Genomic DNA, 14043 nt, shown 5'->3' with positions numbered 1-14043 from the left:
TACAACTAAAAACTTTCCCATTTAGAGGCTGAAATGTTTGACACATTGTCTTTGCAACATAGCTCAAGCTCAGTCCTATTAGAAAGGAAACATGTACAAACATGGAAAAAGTTGCCATATGGTCTTAGAAGGATTTAAGTTTGGACTTACATTCTGGTCTAATCTGGGCAGATAACCTACATGTTTGAAGTATCCTCTCGCTTGTGGTAAATTGGACTTCCCATGGTTGTCTTTTTTTCCTTCTTTGTTGTTGCTCTTCCAAAAAAGTCTAAATTTGTGGACTTCATTACTAATAGGTGTGCTGTCAACCGAGAATAACCGTGAATCTCTGCAGCTCCTCCAGAGTTTCCACACTCCTCGTTGCTGCTTCTCTGATTAATGGTCTCCTTTCCCAGCCTGTCAGTTTAGGTGGAAGGCCGTTTTCCTGTTAAGTTCACAGTTGTGTCATGCTCTTTCCATGTTGGCATGAAGGGTTAAACAGTACACCACGAAATGTTCAAAGCTAAATGCAGCCATTTTCTATTATGAATGCAGTTAATTCTGGTGTACAATTCAACATCACACTTCCCAGATTTCTGTCTGGAAGAAAACCGAAACCCATGTTTATTTTCCTTTCAGTTCAAAAGAAGGCATTATTTTCTGATGATCTAACACAAGAACTCCCCTTATGCCATACAGATGCAAGACACTCTCCATTTTAAAGCCAATTACAGTGTTGTGGCTTCTAATCTAATCTGAGGTAGTCTAGAGAGGTTAATGTTCGCTGAAATACTTAAGCACTGTGTCTGACAATAATCAGTCTTTCAAATGTAAGCATCTCATTCAAAATTTGAACGCAAGCTTTTTTTGATTTCGTACATGTATATATAAAAAACAAACTGCTAAAGAATCTGATGTGATTTGATTTCCTCCAACAGGACAATGATAACAATCGAGATTGGAAGTTGGTGCTTCTTCTTGTTCCGTTGGATCAACTCTGTGCCTGTGAACAGCAGCAGCAGGAGGTAAAAAAAAAGCAGTGTCAGGGACATAAAAAAACAAAAAAACAAGCAAAAACGGCCAGATTTGTCTTCAATGTTTTAATACAGGCATTCTATGCCTTGATTACGCAGAAAAAAGTGCATATAGCAAATGTATCGAGAGTTTCCAGATAGCTGTCTGGCATTTTATCAGAGCCCAGTTGTTTTGAGCCAAAGAGTCAAAGGCTACCGATCAAAATCACTTCTTTATCGTTGTTTAAAGAGACTGTGGCTTTAGAGGTTTAAAATTACAAAGTCCAGGATATTTACTGTTATCACAGTCTGACTCTCACACCTGAACATTCCTTGACATGATCTAATCACATTCAGCCGGCTTTGAAAAAAAAATAAAAAATAACGTCATGCTGAAAAAATCAATATCATGTGCCATGCTTTATTTCACATAATTATTGGCTGATAGAATCTTGTTCATGTTTATTCTGTAGGTGAAAGCTCAAATTTCTCAAATGCAAAACAAAAATTTGTAGCAACCCAAACTTTTAAAATTAGTCTCACAGTTTCTTTGTAACTGTGTCAGAAAAAGCAAATTCTAAAAACTTTGTTGGGAAATTATGCTTGCAGTAATTATTGTGTCTGTGCTGCAGATTTCTTCTCTTCTGAAAAGAGTCGTCGAGGAGGTAGACGATGCTGTCCAATTGCTGGGCTCTCAGGTATGTTCCAGATTAAATACAGCGTGTTTGTTCTTTTACCGTAATATTAGAGGCAGTGATTGTATTTTTTATGTATTTAACTTGCAGCTGAGAAGGACCATTGTCAGTGTGGCATTGTGGGATGGGGGCGTCAGCGCTAATCAGAGAAAGTAAGCAGCACTTGCTCTGGTGAAACATATTAGCTTTATATTGGGTTAATGTCTAAAACTGCCTCATTTGAATATACTTTGGTTTTATATCCTGATGCTGGTCACTTGTTATGAGGCCAAAAAAAGCGATAATAATGGGTTCAACCCGAAAATAAAAAAGAAAATAGTCCATCCATAAGTAGTTATCGATATTTAACCCACTTTTGTAAGCTTAATTTTAAGTATGTTTTTAATAGAACAGCAAGTAAGTGAATGTGTATTCATTACAGGACGTGCCCATGCATACACACAGAAAGCGAGGGAGAGCTAAAGCTTCAGAGAGCCGTACTGATTCACACTCTGCAGGTATGTCTTGACTTCCCATCAAATAATGCTGTACACTTTGTGTTAAAAACACAATGGATTTTGTTGTAAAGTGAGCTAATATGTATAGCCTTTAACATTTTGGCTAAACACTCCTTGTTTGCAAAGTTTAAAGAAATAAGGAGTTGGAAGAGTATCTAACTACTGAACAAACTGCTCTTACGTGAATGGCATCTGAAGAAAACCTTCATTTCTATTCAGTCAGAATAAAATATATTCTATATATGAGAAATCATTAATGGTAACAGTAAATATAGGGTTTATGCAATTATAAAACACATTCCTACTGTAGTTAAATATGTGTTGCCATTTTCACACTTTAAGGCAGTCCTACTGGGAAATAATAAAAAAATAAAACAATATCCTTTATTATTGTTACATAAAAAATAATGGATTTGACAGATTTTGAACAGTGATAAAAAAAAGAGACCAGTGACTTCGATTTCAACTTAGAGATGATTAAATTCAATCCTTAAAGGGGACTTATCATGCAAAATCCACTTTTTTAGCCCTTAAATATATTTTGTTGTGTACTTGGAACTCTAGCAATGCAGAAAGTTTGAATGTAGTCTGTCCAGGAGCTGTGTAGATATCTTTATAGTCCCTTTGGGTCATATTTTTCAAGCCATTCAGTTTTCTCTGTTTTATAAAACATTTTTTTTTAACAATTACATCACAGTATTTGCTGCGGAACTGCAAAACAGGATCATGGGCTCATCAATTTTGCAGATCTGCTATTTTCTTTTTCTCTGAGCGATTTTGTAGTCCAAGCTGAAAGAGGCGGAGGATAAGTCAAAATGCTTGGTTGTTCATTACACCGTCTCCCAGCATACTACAAAAATTGCCAAACGGGGTGGAGTGGAACGCTCTGCGACCTGGAGGGGGGCGGGGCTTAAAGTGCTTCCCTTAGATTTAAAGAGACAGCACCAAAACGAGTTGTTCTCAGATGCACCTTAGAACAGGGTAACGTTGGGGAAAATTATTGAGGGATTCAGACCAAAGCATTCCAGTTCCATTTTATATAGACAACAACTGAGTGATTTCAATGTGAAAATAAGGAACTGAAATGCATGATATCTCCCCTTTAACCCTTCCCCAGGCTTGATCAGATACCAAGCTCAGCAGCAGTAGCTATTTGCATGCATACATTTTCTTAGGTTTTTCATTCTCTGATGACTGGACATGCAAACAAGCAAAAAGTCAATTGGGATGTGAGTGACAGATAACTTGTGCTGCCCCCTGATCGAATGCCACCATGGACTGTGAGCCAATTTAGGCCCCCCTGACAAACTGCTCTTTTCAAAACTCTTTTTCCAGGAGTCCTTGGGTGAGCTGATGGAACAGAAACATTGGTACAGGGAAAGAGATGACTTCACTGTCACTCTTCAGGCGACCCCTCTCATCAGAGGCCTGTCATCTGTGAGTTTAAGTCGCTGATTTGACTGTTTCACCTTTTATCCTACAGCTTCCTTCACTGGGAGCATCCCACGTGCCTGCGGATATTTAGCGGAGTAGAAGTGTGATCATTTTCTAAAAATATTCTTCCAAAATCAGCAGGGATGGTTTGATGTATAAAATCTTTCTTCCTAACAGACTGGAAAGCCAATTGGGGAGTTTGAATCCTCGAAGCACACTGATGAACTGATGCTGAAGTTGTGGAGAAACTTGGTGAGACCTAAAGCGACATCCAGCAACTTTTCTACACATGTGTCTTTTGGTCCGTCGCTCTCAGAGGATGTTACGTTTACTTTTCTTTCTCACAGTTGCAGCCCAGGGTCGACCAACATCATCCAGACCATGAGAGAAGCATCATTACATTGCTTTGCCCGACCGAGGTTAGTATAAATGCAGAAGGTCCACACAAACAGTATTGCAAGCAGTTACTAGTGGCATGAAATGATCTTTCTTTCTCATTTTCCCTCACTCCATTTCGGATACTCTTCTTATTCACAAGGACCGACCGTTCCTGAGAACAGAAGTTAATGCTCCTTCAAATCAACACAGCAACGCAAACTATAACATTCAGAATGTGAGATGCATTCAACACCTAACCAAATGATTTGTCAATATCCTGCAAGTCATCTCACTCTGATTATGTTCTGTTCATTAATCAGTATACAGGTACAGAGTTTCCCTGCGAAGAGCTCAATGCTTCATCCTCCATTCCTACTTCAGGTAATTTTATGTATTATCATTATTCTAGATTTTTGTAGTTTTGTAGATAAACCATCATAATGCCATGCTTTCTGTTGTCACACCGTTTCTTCAACCTGAAACATGTGCTGGCATACCTAAAAGCTTTTTCTAGGCGGGTCTAGATATGGAAAAGCAAAGCACACTTTAGCAGGGTATGTTTAGCAGGGTGAGAAAGGGTGTAAAATCTATTGCTACTCTGTAAAGACTTAAGGATGAGATGATATAGATGATATAGAGTATGTATCGTTTGGTCTTGTTAAGGCTTTATTAGTGGGATTTAGAGTCATACAGTCTGACATTGTCTGCCATTTTCTCTGTATTTCCTAGTCCATGAACTCCGACCAGCAGATGTCAAAGTTGTGGCGGCAGTGGGGGATTCTTTGACAGTGAGCCATTTTGTTTGACAGACATTTTATGCAACATATCCTTTGTGTTTTTTATAAACATTATAATACTTTCTTATTATTTCTGCCAGGCAGGGAACGGCATCGCTTCCAGCCCAAATAACATCCTGGACGTCTTACGTCAGTACCGAGGTTTATCGTGGAGGTTCGTCAAGACTCTCTAATTTTAGAACTGCATCACAATCTTCATCTTTTTGCTATTCTGATACATCACGGTTAAATAAAAAAGTAATTTCACTTGATGAATCTAATTTACTGTCTGTTTCCAGTGTTGGTGGAGATGGAAACCTTACGTCTGTAACCACCCTGCCCAGTAAGTATTCTTGACGAGTTTATTGCACAGTCATTCCAGATTTTGAGAAATATAACTTTATGGCATCCAACCCTTACCTTTGTTTGATCAGGTCTTTGTCTTTACAGACATTTTAAAACATTTCAACCACAACGTGACCGGCTACTCGCTTGGTGTTGGCGATCAGGACAGTCCACAGGCTTTCCTTAACCAGGCAGTGCCAGGTGGGAAGAGCAAGTAAGTGCTATAGGTGCTTATTTTAGCAACACATGAATTAAATTGAATTAAAAGTCAGTTTTGAGTAGAACGACATAACTGATCATTTTTTGCATTGCTATTCAAAGGGATATACCTTCACAAGTGCGTGCCCTCGTGACCAGGATGAAAAATGATGCTGTAAGTCTATAGTTGTTGTTTTTTTTCTAACCCTACAGTGTAACTAAAGGCTGCCAGGATACTTTAACTCTCTTCGTGTCCTTTACTCCAGAGAATCAACTTTGAATCAGACTGGAAGCTGATCACCATTTTTATTGGTGGAAATGATGTTTGTGCACACTGCGAGAACAGTGTGAGTATCAGATCTGGACCTGAGGAGAAGTAATTCAGACGTTATCATTGATGGGGTAGAAGTGAACATGTTTTCCCTTTATTTACAGCTCTTATTCTCTGTGGAAAACTACATAAAGTTTCTCCAGGAAAGCTTGGACTATCTTCATAAAGAGGTGATACTCATTTGGCAAAATGTGTTTCCAATTCTCAACGGCTCCCCTGTCTGTGAACCAACAAAGCTCATCTCTTTCAGGTTCCCAGAGCTTTGGTGAACCTTGTGGAGCCTCTACATATAATCCCGCTTAGAGAAATGCACACGGACAAATCACTGAAATGTCCAACATGGCTCGTAAAGTGAGTGTCTCCCTAAAAAATTGATTGTGGTCCAGGTATATTAAGACATCTAATCACCATCTGACCGTTGACCGTGTTACTTCTTCTTTGGCAGTATATTGTGCCCGTGCGTTGTCTTGCCAGAGCCCAACTCTGAAGCTCTTCAGATTTTGGAGACCCTCAACAGAGGATATCAGGTATAATAAGAAACTGATCAGAAAACAAAAACATAAGATTGCTGCCGATGACGAATACGATCGCTGCTTTTAACTTTCAGCGCTCGCTGCATAAGCTTGTTGAATCTGGCCGTTACGATACGCGCCCAGACTTCACTGTGGTCATTCAGCCTTTCCTCAGAGACATCACTATGCCCAGACTGCCGGTCAGTAATGAAGTTCTTTCTTTTACATGCAAACAATATCTTATACTAAATCATAATGTCACTAGTGTGTTGGTCTCATCCTGCTTGATTTTGTGTTAAAGCTGTTAAATATAATGTAATTAAATACACAGTTGTTAAATACACAGATATATTTAGAATTTGTTTGTATTGCTAGAAAACTGAGGATCTACCTAAATAGACAACAGTACATCTTTCACTGTCACCGCTACCCCTGGTCATGATGTGTAAATGAATGGTTACTATAAAGACTTATGATCTATTGATGCCACTATTTGCTGCATTTCTCCATAACACTGCTTCAAAATGTCTGCTGTTACCAGACAAACCCGGGTCTTTATCCTGCCCTATTTGGCAAAACAAGATTTTTTATTCAAACTTATTTATTTCTCTGACTGTAGGGCAGGTTTTGGAAAGTATTTTTTTTTTTTGTAGCCACTTCCTGACTAATGAAGATCAACACACATTTGCTTTTAAAAAAATATGTTTTTTTGTCTTTGTTTACGGGTCCAAAAGGGTCCTTTCCTTCTGTAGGAATTATTTCCCCATGAAATAAATGTACACATGTTTACCATATGTATCAATAATTCTGGAAGGCTCTATATCTTTGATTTAAACATAATTGAGAATCAATATGGGACAACAAAATTAAATCAGCATTTAGGTATTGCAGTTTAAGAAAACAAAGGAAATCACGACAAATAATTTATTTACTTATTTTATTAAAAAAAACGATGAATTTGATTTGATTTACTAAATTCTGCTTAGGACGGCCGCCCGGATCGTTCTTTCTTCAGCGCTGACTGCTTCCATCTCAGCCAAAAAGCCCAGACCCTGATGGCTCGTTCCCTTTGGAACAACATGGTGAATAAACAGCAGATTTTCATACCCTCACAGTATCTGACACATAAGATAATAAAAAGGACAAAATATATGTTTTTATTATAAATATCAATAAATGATGCTGAACTGCCTGTTTCTTTTTTTTGTAATTTACAGCTGGAACCTCTGGGCGCCAAAACCTCCAGCCAGGATTTTAATTCTGCTATTGATCTGAAATGCCCAACAAAGGTATGGACATTTAGTTTCTATACGAGAACCCTAAACATAGAAATGGCCCCTTGAATTGAATAGAGTTTTAAAAACATAGTTAATAGTCTTGATATTCTTATGAACAGTTTTCCCTTTCTCTTCAGGACTCACCCTTTATTCGGACCTATAATAACAGTGACTACATGTATTCTGGACCCCCTCCAACACCGGAACCTATTAATGTAAGTTTGTAAAGTTCATGTGTTTGGTTCTTTGTCAAATGGTCAACTAACATTGGTACAACCAGGGCACCAGTGCTACAAAAACTTTGTAATTTTGAATGCTTTGTAATTTCCTAATTAGTCTTTCTTGATTACACGTCAACATTTTCGTCATCCAGGTTTCTTCTCTTGGACTACAAATTAAATGCTGAGTGATTTTTCTGCATGTTTGTCCTCAGGACTGGGGAAGTGATTTTTCTTGCAACAACTTGACTCCACCTGACAGTCAACCAACATCAGGTGAGACAGGTTGTCATCACTTATCAGTTAAGCTTTGATTCCTTCCTTAATACCTTAACGTTTGGAGATGGATTTTTACAGGATTTTCTTTTAAATCTAAGTGCTCTAAACACAACAGTAATAAAAAAAAGAAAAAATGAATAGCGATCACAATTTGCTGTTTTTTGAGCCGAAGCCTGAATTTCTCTCTGTTGTTATGATTTCATGAGAAATTTCAGAAAGATATCATGATTTGCCATGAAGTTGGCTGACTTAATCTTCTTTTATCTTCACAAGTTCACAAGCTGAGACCATCAGACATACGGGTTGTTGCAGCACTGGGAGACTCTTTAACAGTAAGTACTCCATCACAGTATTACCTGCGTTTCTAAAAGAAAAAGAACAGTAGGTGCTGTTATTGCAAATTTCATCACAATGTGTAACATTTATTATGTTTCTTATCATTGCAGCACTTTTGAACTATGCACCGTGTCTAATCAGCAGGATAGCTAATGCTTTTTATGCACTTGGGTTTAATCCTTTACACATTTTATTTCCCTTTTCTGTGTTCTTAACTCAACAGGCGGGCACTGGTGCAAAATCGAAATCCCTGCTGGATATGAATACAGAATTCAAAGGAGTATCATGGAGGTATATTTCTTCAGTCTGATTGAACATTTTACAGTCACACTATTACCAGTCATTTAAAATTTGTTGCACTGTTTCCTACAGCATCGGAGGGGATGAAACTTTGGAGACTGTCACAACACTGCCAAGTTAGTTTGTCCAACACTGGCTGTTCGCAACTGACATTTTTTAACTAGATTCAGTTTGCATGCCGTTTTTTTTATATATAGCACATTGTAGTTTTATTTACCAGTAGCACAATCACAAAAATATCTCGATTTCATGTAGTAAAGAGAAAAAAAAGACATCTCGTTTGTTAAGATAAAGGCTAATCGTTCAAGATTTCCTTGAACATTTTTCGCTTTCTTTCATTGTTTCTTCCCAGATATTTTGAAGAAGTTCAACCCTGGTTTGAAGGGTTTCTCCAAAGGTCAAGGGCGATGGCAAAAGGGCTTCAACTTGGCTGTTGCTGGAGCAAAGAGCTCGTACGCGTTTGTCTCTTTCTTGTTTCTCCAGCTGTGTAAATTTGTTTAATCTTGCTAATTTCTCTTGACGTCTCCTCTCTGTCACAGGGAGCTTACTGAACAAGTCAAAGCTCTCATCAAGGCCATGAAAGAAAATAAGGTTGGACTTTCCTCAAACTGCTAAAACTCTCACCATACCTGATCTGTTTTTTATTTTTTCCTTGTGTCCTCATTGTTGGAATGTTTTTTTTGCGACATAGGAGGTGAATTTTGAAACTGACTGGAAACTTGTGACAGTTTACATCGGAATAACGGATCTTTGTAATTACTGCTTGGATCAAGTAGGTTTTGTCCCACATTTCCACGTATGATGAACAAATAGCACTTTGTTAAGGTGCTTTAATACATTGTTCCCCCCATTGTTATCTTTTGCAGAATAATTTCTCACCAAAGAACTACAGCAACAACCTCATGCTTGGTTTGGACATGCTTTACAACGAGGTAAGAGTTAAAAAGCAAAATAAATAAATAACGTAGTGCAATAAAATGCGCACATATGATGAGCTACGTTGTAATTGTCTGCCTCTTTTCGGGCTTGGGGATTCTAGGTACCAAGGGTGCTGGTAAACCTGGTGGACATCATGCAGATTGATGTGTTTAAGACTGTCAAAAAAGACACGCTGCTCTGTTCACTAGAGCAGAGGTTAGTTCTTCTGTCTTACCGCAAAGTTTCTGATCAGATATGATCACGTTATAGATATTAAAATAGAAGAAAATAAATAAAAGGAGCAATGCATTATGCTTTAATGTTCACTTAACGTCATTTACGGCAACGTTGTGTACTTGCAAATAGCAAAAGTATGTAAAACCTAGCTTTTAGGAACTGGTTTGAACTCCATGAGCTTCAAATACAGAAAAAGCCCAAAACAAAAGATCACTGCTGATTATTTTTATTAGTGCAGCACGTCTGCTTGAACTTCCCAGAATTGCTTCAGATCCTTCCACATTTTGATTGTTTAAGCAGGACTAATTTATCCTTGACAGTCCTTTTGTCTCTTGGCTGACATCATCTAGGTGGACTCACGTCTGTTAATAATAACTTATTGTTACATCTATTGATCGCTGCTTTTATAGTTTGCTAGTCATTTGTAATTCATGCATTACTGGGTACTGGAAAGGGGTTGTGATCCATGGGTACCAATATGTTTTACAAATGGGATAAAGCTCTTCAAATATTCTGTCTCTGTTTTTTAATTATCTGACATAACGTTTTGCAAACCCGAGATGGTTTGAAATTATTTTTATGGAGCTGCTGCTTTCTTCTGCATTGATCAGATTTTAGATTCATGATCGTTATAAGCTGTCAACGATCTTGTGGGTCCATGTTTTGAGTCTTCTTTGTAGGTCGAGGACTATGGAGAAATCGAAATGTCTTGAAACCTCCTTCTTAAAATCTCTGTGAAAGTGGATTGGTGGAGTTCAGGTCTTTTGGAAAAAGCTTTAAGATCAAATGAGTGTCAGCAACTCGTTTCTTAAAGTCCTGAATTATTTCTGTTCTTTCCACTATTCCCTTCCACAATTTCTCACAAACCCAAACTTTAACTGATCACGTTTCTTTAAGTGAAACACACGGCCCATTCACACTTACTGACAGCTTTAGATATAGTTACAAAAATGGTCCATGAACTGTCAGACATATTATTTTGTAATCTTAGGTAACCATGGCTTGGGGGATGACCAGCCGTAGAACTAATTATCTTTTGTGACAAAAGAAACACTGAATAATTTTTCTTTTATAGGTCCAGCTGTCACTGTGTTATCAATCCAGCCGACAACTCTCCAGAGGTTGCAGAAATCAAACGAATCAATCGCAATTACCAGGTAATAGAAAAAAAAGATTTGATTTCTAAAAAGGGTTTCTGTTATTTTCCAAAATTATGATGAACAGAGGAACTTTGTTTTTTCCAGACTGAGATCGAGTATCTTGTCTCTGGGGATCGTTATGATGGAAAAGAAGACTTTGCGGTTGTGCTGCAACCCTTTTTCCACTACTCCTTCATCCCTCAAACTGGAGTAAGTCTCTGAATTAACATAAAAAGTGAAGTTAAAAAGCACCCAAAAATCCACCTAATGTTGGGCATGATCGATTTTCACCAGGTGGGCGAGACAGACACAAGTTTCTTCTCTGTCGACTGCTTCCACATGAGCGAACGGGCTCATGCGGAGATGGCCATCGCACTGTGGAACAACATGGTGAGCTTTGTGCACTAGCGAAGCAAACTTTCACATCGGTTTCTCAGGAGTAATCAGGTTTTTTTCCCCCCCTTTTGCAGCTGGAGCCTGTTGGCAGGAAGCAGGTCTACAACAACTTCACACATGACCGCTCCAAGATTCGCTGCCCCTCTGAGGTAATTATACATGTCTCACAGATTTGTGCAGGAACCTTATTCAAAGTTTATTTGAACCCACGAATACTGTTAGTGTTAATAGAATTTACATTTGTGTAGAGTACTTGGACAACTGTGTTGTTTTTAAGCACTATACAAATAAATTTGGTTTGGACAATAAAGCAACATGTTAATATAGGTGTTAATATACATACATATTCATACATGCATTATTTCTTGGCATACAATTATGAAACTGTGCTTTTGGGTAGTTTGTGCATTGCGTGTTGGGAACAGTTCCAATAAGCATAAATGTCAGATTATCTCTGATATACGAACATAAAGTTCAAATATATATGCACACCCCCACCAACATTTGGATAAATGTTTTGTTTAATAGTTGCAAATCGACAACAGATGTTATGTAGCCATCCACAGACACTTTTGCATGATTCCCGATGGATATCTGAACTCTTGCTGGCTGAATTGGTAACATTCATCTAAATTGTTTAGATTCTGGACAAGACTTATCTTTTTAAATACTTTTCAACATGTCAGAGATAATGACATTGGTTTAATGTTGGCCTGCTTATTCAAACCAAACCAGCTTTGATGGATGTTTGGGATCATTGTTCAGTCGAAACACACAGCTATGTCTAAGCTTCAACCACCTAGCTGCAAACTAATGGCAGCAAAACAGACCCTCGACATGATCCCACCACCATGCTCACAACTAGGTACAGCGTTCTTAGAGTTGAACTCCTCGCCTTGACTCTTCCAGACATACTTCTTGTCATTGTGGCCATGTCGTTCAATCTTTTGTCCTTTCCTGCTCATCGCCCACTCAGGTCATGGTAATGTTAAACCCGTTTCACTGTGAACAGTCCCACTAATGCTCCAGCAGGATCCAGGTTATTACAGGCCTGGGTGGTTCTGAACATAACCAGGTTCCTTTCTTCTGAGACAGGCGGTTTGGATCAGACGGCAGAAACCTGTTCCAACAGCACGGTGGTCCTAAACACACATCAGAACTGGTTCAGGAATCTACTAGAACACTATTCCCATAATGCAGGCTTAACCCAGCTGAACGCTTACACACCATGCTGAAAAGCCAATAAATTGAAACAAACTATAGTTTTTGACAAGAGAAATCAAATATCCAGGCAGATTGATGTCAAAAGCTCATTAATGGGTGGTTGAAGGTAACTTCCTACCCGACCTTCATCTAAATATGAGTGAGGTTGTATGTAGATCTTTAGACTTGTAAGTACATAATTTGGACTACACTGCAAAAAGGGAACTAAAAGTAAGTAAACATTTCTTGAAATTAGTGTATTTTTCCTGGATTTGAGGAGCTACATAAGACTGTTTGCCAATGGAATGAGTAGTTTTACCCCTAAAATAAGATAAGACATCATGCAGTTGAAATAAGATGATGGAGATGAATTGTTCCTATTTTAAGTGCAAAACTCTTATTCCATTGGCAAATAGTCTTTTTTACATGCTCTAATCAAGGAAAAATGCACTGATTTCAAGAAAATTTCACTTAATTCTAATTCCATTTTTGGAGTGTAAAACCTGCTATGTTGATGGAGATTGCATGTATTTCTAACTTGGTCTGCATATTTAAGGCTATGGGGAAATGCTGGTTAAGTGTTTTATTGTAATCAGCTTAATTACGATTTTTACTTACCCATTTATATTGTTTAAATGTTATCTAATGAATAATACTGAAAACTACATCAGCTCATAATGTTTGCATTGTGGCTCCCATGCTTTCTTCATCTAATGAGGTTAGATTATTTTATTAGAATTTCACTTTTCTCTGCAGGCCTCCCCGTTTATCTTCACTAAAATCAACAGTCTACCAGCACCTCCCGTGCCTACTGCTGATCCCACCACCGACGGCATCGCCACCACCCTCGGTTCCACTACGCTGCCGAGGTGTTCGGCCTCCATTCCTGTGTGGGTGCCTGTGGTTGTGGGAGTTGTTAGTTTACTGGCTGGCATCATCGGCTGCTGGCTCGTTATGTCCTTCATTCGACGTACAAAAACCAAGAAGAGTGCAAACAGCTTTCAAAATAGAGCCACTGAGTTTTAAAGTTCAAGTTCTTTGTGGAATTTTAAAAAGCCTTTATTGGTTTCCCTTGAAGGCCTTCTGAATAATTCCCTAATTTCAAAACAAGAGTTTTGGGGTTTCTTTGTTTTGCTTGGTGACTTTTGCCAGCAGCTGGTAATCTGAAACTGTTCCATCTTGTAGCTCAGTTTATCAGTTTGGTAACCAAGTAATTTGTGTTTCTGTATATTGATTCAATTAAGATTTATGAGTCTAGAATAGATGTTTTGTATATTTCTCCATATTCAAATTTATTTATTGATAAAATAAAAAAAAAAAAAATTTGATGTACCTAAAAACTGTGTTTGTTTTATTTCTCTTTAGCCTGCAAAGTCTGACCTGGTCCTCCATAAAAAAGAAAAAAACAACAACAACTAGCAATGCCTTTAATTGATATTAATAACTTTCCATTCAATATCTGTGAATTGACTTCTTCAGTTCGGTGAACAAAAGAAGTGAAAAAATATATATATATGAGATTATTTTGTCACAAACTCACCTCAAGCTCTGTATTATTTTTTTGCACCAATTAAAACACATT

At 38.0% G+C, this 14043-nt stretch overlaps 2 protein-coding genes across 2 annotated transcripts; both read left to right on the top strand.

The window, feature by feature from the left end:
* The first annotated feature begins 1591 nt into the window (after positions 1 to 1591).
* Positions 1592 to 4132, top strand: LOC118556540. The gene is made up of 5 exons (XM_036147591.1): positions 1592 to 1839; positions 2109 to 2184; positions 3520 to 3621; positions 3796 to 3870; positions 3966 to 4132. Exons 1-5 carry the CDS (start codon positions 1592 to 1594, stop codon positions 4095 to 4097), a joined length of 633 nt encoding a protein of 210 aa, XP_036003484.1. The 3' UTR covers positions 4098 to 4132.
* Positions 4133 to 4253: 121 nt separating this feature from the next.
* Positions 4254 to 14001, top strand: LOC105938774 (phospholipase B1, membrane-associated; the record flags this gene model as incomplete). The annotated part of the gene is made up of 28 exons (XM_021307606.2): positions 4254 to 4377; positions 4726 to 4784; positions 4874 to 4947; positions 5072 to 5115; positions 5223 to 5331; positions 5439 to 5490; positions 5582 to 5662; positions 5751 to 5816; positions 5897 to 5997; positions 6092 to 6173; positions 6254 to 6358; positions 7145 to 7240; positions 7376 to 7447; positions 7573 to 7650; positions 7869 to 7929; positions 8206 to 8264; positions 8492 to 8559; positions 8641 to 8684; positions 8921 to 9020; positions 9108 to 9159; positions 9260 to 9340; positions 9435 to 9500; positions 9608 to 9702; positions 10799 to 10880; positions 10968 to 11072; positions 11157 to 11252; positions 11333 to 11407; positions 13218 to 14001. Coding segments are annotated over 28 exons (2397 nt in total), but the record flags the coding sequence as incomplete, so codon positions are not given.
* Between the last annotated feature and the right edge of the window lie 42 nt (positions 14002 to 14043).

This window comes from Fundulus heteroclitus, chromosome 15, assembly GCF_011125445.2.
Source record: "Fundulus heteroclitus isolate FHET01 chromosome 15, MU-UCD_Fhet_4.1, whole genome shotgun sequence".
In the NCBI taxonomy this organism is placed as follows: domain Eukaryota; kingdom Metazoa; phylum Chordata; class Actinopteri; order Cyprinodontiformes; family Fundulidae; genus Fundulus; species Fundulus heteroclitus.
Note: the sequence above shows the minus strand (reverse complement) of the source record. Positions and strands in the feature narration are given on the sequence as shown.

What these genes read in the sequence shown, in the direction of transcription:
- LOC118556540 (XM_036147591.1), top strand. Translation starts at nt 1,592, where the DNA reads ATGCTTGCAGTAATTATTGTGTCTGTGCTGCAGATTTCTTCTCTTCTG. An exon ending in GTCAGCGCTAATCAGAGAAA is followed by an intron (nt 1,840 to 2,108) that starts GTAAGCAGCACT and finishes TATTCATTACAG; the next exon opens with GACGTGCCCATGCATACACA. An exon ending in TGAAGTTGTGGAGAAACTTG is followed by an intron (nt 3,871 to 3,965) that starts GTGAGACCTAAA and finishes TCTTTCTCACAG; the next exon opens with TTGCAGCCCAGGGTCGACCA.